Genomic DNA, 6,658 nt, shown 5'->3' on the forward strand with positions numbered 1-6,658 from the left:
GCAAATGTGATTGTAGTGTCGTTATCATGTTGTTCATAAAATGATGCATGAATCAGTTTCCAGAGAAAAATATGGCTTATGCCTTCCTCCCCCACTCTTTTTTCCATAAAGCACATTTGATTTTCTGCGTATTCCCCTCTCCTTCGCAGTTTAAACTCTCAACTCCCCAGGAATCCAAATATCTCTTGTAATTTAGGTTTCCATAGGAACCAATAATTTCAGTGCTGCCTAATCCTGGTTTGTTCAGAAGGTCAAATGGAAGACCCTGAAAAGAGCAGTAATTATGTTTTCTGGTTTTGCTTTCCCCATGAATTCTGGATGTGTATAGAAGAAAAGGCTTGGCTGTTTGTAAATTCCATCTGTGGTCGCACCAACATTCGGTGTTTCTTGAGGCATTCCAGCTGCTGCAAAAATCAAATTTAGGGGTGTTGTGTTGTCAGGAGTTCCGATTATTGTGAAAACCAAATTATCACTCCACACATACCAGGACCATATTTCCCCACTTTAAAGACATGAATTAAAGGTACCAAATATGATTGGTGAATTTTAAACAGTATTATTACCTTAAAACACACAGAAAGAAAGAGATGGGGATATTGATTTCTTAGTGGCTATGTTTACACCACATACTAAGCCACGATCTCCTTAACCATCTTTTAATGAACTGGCTGGGTGTAGACGGTTTCTGGGCCAACCACATTTTAGCCTTGTATGTTGTGTGAATCAGGCCAACCTGAGATATTTTCATGCAGCTAGACATCCCCACTAACTACCTCCCCCTTCCCATTTATGTTCCTACCTCCTAATCAAGCTAAGTTAATTATTTAAAACTGGCAAGTGATTAGGTATTCTTATTTTAGAAGCACAGAATTTGGCATCTTTCCTGTAAGCACAGGCCTCAGATGAGGATAAATATTTAGCATCAGTGGATCATGTTTACGTATTCAAAATCCAATACCTACATATTATGTTGTTGTAACTGAATATTATCCCTCTATAGAGGGGTATTTCTCAATGAATAGTTTTGGGTTTTTGAACTGTATTCTAAAACGAAAGGAAGAGAGAGGAGAGATCATTTTGGATCACTAAACTTTTGCCTTGATTGGAGTTTTGGGAAACTTTTAACAGGTTTTACAGATTGAAAAAGTCTGAAATGTTCTAATCTAGGATGCCTGGAGAGACAAAATTGGAGAAAGACCTTTTCCAGCTACTAGCCGAACTATAATACAACAGGGATAACAGTGTTTTATACAAAGAGTGCTTTGAACAGCTAGACCAGGGGTGTCAAACTCAAGGCTGGATTTGGCCCATGGTGTACTTAGATACGGCTCATGGGGCTGCCCTGGAAACTTGCCCTGGAGCCTGTGAGGGCCATGCGTTCCCCCTCCCCTGAGATCTGTTTTTGCTGGCAGAGGGTTGCAGGAAGGCCGTCGCAGCCAAAAATGGAGCTCAGGAGCCCATTTTCACTGGCAGAGTGCTTGGGCCACCACAGGCACCCCAACACGAGTGACATGCAGGCCACGCCCACCCTGGTGACACCCCTCCACCCCCACCCCCCGAGTCAAATACAACCCTGATGAAATTGAGTTTGACACCCCTGAGCTAGACAATGTATAACAAAGTTGTTTTAATAATACTCTATACTTCTATAGGTCATTGTCTTCTTTTGCTATTATTTGAGGGGCAGGCCAATTACCTCATGGGTGGGTTTGGGGGATGCTACACATAGAAAACAGGGTTGCTTTATTATACACCAGCTTTTCTTAGGCTAGACAGAATCCAGAATTTGGAATGGGACAACTCACCACAGCAATTTGCCGCAGCCATCTTGCCACAGCCAATTCCCTGCAGCCATTTTGCCAGAGCCAATCCACCTTCGCCATCTCGCCACAGCCCTCTTGCCGCGGAACAATTCGCTGTGGGACAATTCCACATGGGATAACTCAGTGCAATAAATGTTATCCACCACTGTTTCTTCGACATTATTTCCATTGAGAAAAATGGAAATAATGTCGAAGAAACAGTGGTGGATAACATTTGTTGCATTATCTCACATGGAATTATCCAGGACAAATTGGCTACAGCGAGGTGACTGTAGCATGATGGTTGAGACAGGTTGGTGACGGTGAAAAGACTATGGCAAGAAGGCCTTGACAAGTTTATTTTTATTTATTTTATTTTATTTATTTTTATTTGTCAATTGCTTACAAGATAATAGGTATAAGTAAAAACATAGTTATGAATACATCGATACATATAAGAAAAAGAAAAAAAAAGAAAGAATAGGACAGGGACGGTAGGCACATTGGTACACTTATGCACGCCCCCTACAGACCTCTTAGGAAAGGGGTAAGGTCAATAGTAGACAGTCTAAGGTTAAAGTTTTTGGGGTTTGGGGAAAAAACCACAGAGTCAGGAAGAGTATTCCAGACATTGACCACTCTGTTGCTGAAGCTGTATTTCCTGCAATCAAGTTTGGTGCGATTAACCTTGAGTTTGTATCTATTGTTTGCTCTAGTGTTGTTATGGTTGAAGCTGAAGTATTCATTGACTGGTAGGACATTGCAATGTATGCTTTTATATACTATACTTAGATCGGACCGAAGGCAGCTTAGTTCTAGGTTTTCTAGGTCTAGAATTTCGAGTCTGGTGGCATAAGATATTCTGCAACGAGTAGAGTGGAGAACTCTTCTCGTGAAATATTTCTGGACTTTCTCAACTGTATTAACATCAGATACGTAATGTGGGTTCCAGACTGATTAGTTGTATTCGAGCATTGGTCTAGCAAATGTTTTGTATGCTCTAGTTAGTAGGTGATATTACCAGAGAAAAAGCTATGTAGGATTAGGTTAACAACTCTTAATGCCTTTTTGGCTATGTAGTTACAGTGGGCTCTAGCACTTAGATCATTAGAGATGAGTATTCCAAAGTCCTTTACAGAGCTTGGATCATCAACAAGGTCTTGACTATTCAGCCTGTATTTTATTTTCTGATTTTTTTTGCCAATATGTAAGATAGAGCATTTATTTGTTGAGATTTGAAGTTGCCATTTGATTGACCATTCTGATACATAGTCAAGGTCTTTTTGAAGGGTAGCAGTATTGATATGATCACAGAGGTCATTTATGTAGAGTATGAAGAGAGTTGATCCTAGAACACTGCCTTGGGGGACACCACTGTTGACAGGTACAGAATTTGATAGGATGCTCCCAATTTTGACCATTTGTTGTCTGTTTGACAGGAATGCTTCTATCCAGTTATGCAGGTGTCCAGAGATACTGTAAGATTTTAGTTTTAGGAGTAGTTTGTCATGTACTGTAGCGAGTTGTCCTAGACCCTCCATAAGTGGGGATTTAATTTCCCATAATTCCTCAGCCATCATGGCCACAGAAAGAATTCTGGGAATTGAACTCCACAGATTAGAAGGATGTCCAGGGTCATGGGGATATGGTCTGGTATATCTTTTATATAGAACCCTAGCTGGGCTCATGTATTGTCTTACAAGATGGCATGGCTGGCTGGGGAATTCTGGGAATTGACATCCACCCATCTTAAAGTTGCTGAGGTTGAAGAATTTTGCCTTCGTAACCACAAAAAGCCAGATGGTGGTATTCAAACTTCACAATGGAGTGCCTTTGTTAATTTGGGTACCCTAATTGCTCCAGAAACCACTCTGAAGGCTCAATTCTGAGAAGTGCCTACAGAAAAAAATGATATCTAATAATATTGCCTTTCTCCAGCCTCCACCTTCAACCAATAGATATAGACAGCATAGCACCTTTGGTCAATATTGATCAAGGCTACACCCAGATTGAACCAGGAAAACCAGAGTATGACAAAACCTAGAGTTGCCACTTCCCCCTGTACTTTGAAGGTTGTGTGGTAGGCAGCATTCAACAGGTAAGGAGTTTTGTATCCCTTTGTGCCATAATGCAGCAGTAATGAGTGAAGATGGGGAAGACAGATTATCTGCTTCCTCGGGCTGATCTGGAAACCCAGCCCTGTAACCCCACCAGATCTGTAAAAGCAAGTTGCTAAGATATACTTTGCACATGTTGAGGAGCTGCTGTTCTGTCAGCTATTAGCAGCGTTTGATGACAATGCTTCGCAGTAGCTATAGTCAGTGGGCTGCCGAGAATTTATTAGAATAACAAACCTAAATAATAAGTTAGAATAATGAATAGATAACCATTAGAATCTAAGAGTTGATCATTATGTTTTTAGTGGTAATAGTTACAGGGAAGAACATAGAAGCATCCATGCTATTTTTCATTGGCCAGGCTTCTGACAATAATGAGAATTTCAATGTTTGTCTAAATTTGATTCTCATATGTTTAATGTTAACTTAGTTAAAGTTAGTATGATAAACAGACTCAGGCACCTACAGGTAATCCTTGACTTACAATCAGTCATTTAGTGACCGTTCAAAGTTACGACACTGGAAAAAGTAACTACAACTTCTACTCACACTTATGACCATTGTTGCATCCGCATGATCACGTACTCAAAATTTGGGCACTTGGCAACTAGCATGTATTTAAGACAGTTGCCGCATCCTAGGATGACACAATCACCATTTGGAACTTTCCCAGTTGACTTCTGACAAGCAAAGTCAATGGGGGAATCTGGATTCACTTAACAACTACATGGTTCACTTAACAACTGCAATGATGCACTTAACAGCCATGACAAAAAAGGTCATAAGATTAGATGCAATTCATTTAACAACCACCTTGTTTAGAAACCAAAATTCTGGTCCCAATTGTGTTTATAAGTTGAGGATTACCTGCATGTTTTACTTCAGCGCAATTTAGGCAATTATACAATAGTGTGTTATTAAAACCCAAAGGGGCCTATGATACTGTTCCTCAACCTTGGCAAATTTAAGATGTGTGGACTTCAACTCCCAGAATTCCCCCAACTGGAGGATTCTGGGAATTGAAGTCCACACATCTTAAATTTGCCAAGGTTGAGGAACATTGTTATAGACATAGACCCAAACATTGGTTTTAAATCTGATTATGTTGTTTCTTTTCTTTTTCATAGAAATGGGGCTATCAAGCTACACCAGCAAAGGAATTGATGAAACATCGAGAATCTGGCCATGTCCCAGAAGAAGCAAGAATGCCTTTTTACATGGTCCATGGGCGCATGAATCCGTCCCCTGGTTACATACCCCTAGGAAGACTACAAGGACAACTTTACCATAAGCCTCCCAATATAGGTCTAGCCAGGACTTGGGGACATCCGCCAAATCCTCAGTATGGGCATCCGCCAAGATTTTGAACTACTTTTGAAGTTCTGAGGCAATTGGAGGTGGAGGGTGGGGAGAGATATCTGAGGTTAACCCAAATGCAACTGGAAGCATTAGATATGATTACTTCAACTGCAAGGAAGAATGAAAGCTTGATTACAAGATGGAATTCCTGACACATTCTGCTACAGATTTTTTTTTTTAATCTAATGACCTTTCCTATGATGCCATTGCAAAATTAAGCCCCAAACTTGCTTCCTGTTTATACAATGACAAATGTTTGTATAGCCAAACAAGCAAGCTGAACAATTTTTTTAATGGGGCAGGAAGATGTAGAAATCAGCATGCATCTCAGAAGGATTATCATCTATTCAACCATTTGGGGTGAAGCTGCTGAAACACCCTGAATCAATATTAAGCCACCTTTCCCCTCTACACATTAATAAAAACAGAAGTTTCACATGCATTCCTGTGTTTGGAATTAAAAAGAGGAAGTTGCTTTATCTACCTTAGATTGTATTTTAAACTCTCTTCTCCTATCAAGGTATGGGATTTAATTGAAGGCAGGCAGAAAGTAGAATGAGATTTAAGGGATCAGAGTCAGTATGTTGAACTTCACTGGTTTCTGGGGGAATGCATTTGGAGAGGAGTGATGGAGCGCGTTTTATAAATCTCAGGACACAAATGGAATAAAAAGAGAAAAAAACCCAGTGATTCTGGGTAAAACCAATAAATAGAAGAAAAACATATCTTTCCATAAATATTTAATGGAAATGGAAGAGAAAGACCTCCTAGTCCCCTTGCAATCTGCTTTAAAGTCCATCGAACACTATTATAGAGTATATACAGGGAGCAAAGCAGGAATGTTCCCAGTTTATGGTCAACAAAGTCAAGATGGCAGCCACAACACAACATGGGCAGAGCTTTGATTGCATCATTGAGTCTACCATCTTGACCCTTTGACCATACCTTGCAGATCCCCCTGGAGCAAAGCTTTCAGGTTCTCTGCAACTCTTCAGCCCTGCTCCCAAATCCCAATCCTTGAGCATCTCATTTCATCACACCATAAGTTTCCAGCTTCCCTTGATGTGTTTGCAGGGAAGACTTAATTGTACCACAGTCCAATGTCTTATGGGAGTGGCATGACCTTCCATTTCAAAACCACAGTTGATGTGATCATCTTAAATTCTAGCCAAAAAAAATGCTAAGGCAAAACAATAGGATAACTACAGAGATTGTTCTGGGAAGCATCAGACTGAGATACCTGAATACATTTAGCTTTGAGAAGAGATGGTTGTGACTGAGGAGGAATGTGACAATGTCTGAGGAAACTCACAATCTGTTTTTTGCCTCTTCAAAGTGTGGGATGTGCCTTCAGTTACAAGAAGGCAAATTCCAATTTAA

The 6,658-nt window shown here is 40.3% G+C and overlaps 1 protein-coding gene across 1 annotated transcript in view; it reads left to right on the top strand.

Annotated features, from left to right (window-relative positions):
- The window catches only part of SACK1E (scaffolding CK1 anchoring protein E), a 28,685-nt gene extending 22,965 nt beyond the window's left edge, over window positions 1–5,720 (top strand). The window contains exon 6 of the mRNA XM_087945163.1: window positions 5,047–5,720. Coding sequence (XP_087801289.1) covers window positions 5,047–5,286 — 240 coding nt within the window. The 3' untranslated portion in view covers window positions 5,287–5,720. The remainder of the gene's footprint in view (window positions 1–5,046) is intronic.
- The last annotated feature ends 938 nt before the right edge of the window (window positions 5,721–6,658 follow it).

The sequence above is a fragment of the Notechis scutatus genome, chromosome Z, assembly GCF_049901735.1.
Source record: "Notechis scutatus isolate UNSWTSFEM ecotype Mainland chromosome Z, rNotScu1.2, whole genome shotgun sequence".
Classification (NCBI taxonomy): Eukaryota; Metazoa; Chordata; class Lepidosauria; order Squamata; family Elapidae; genus Notechis; species Notechis scutatus.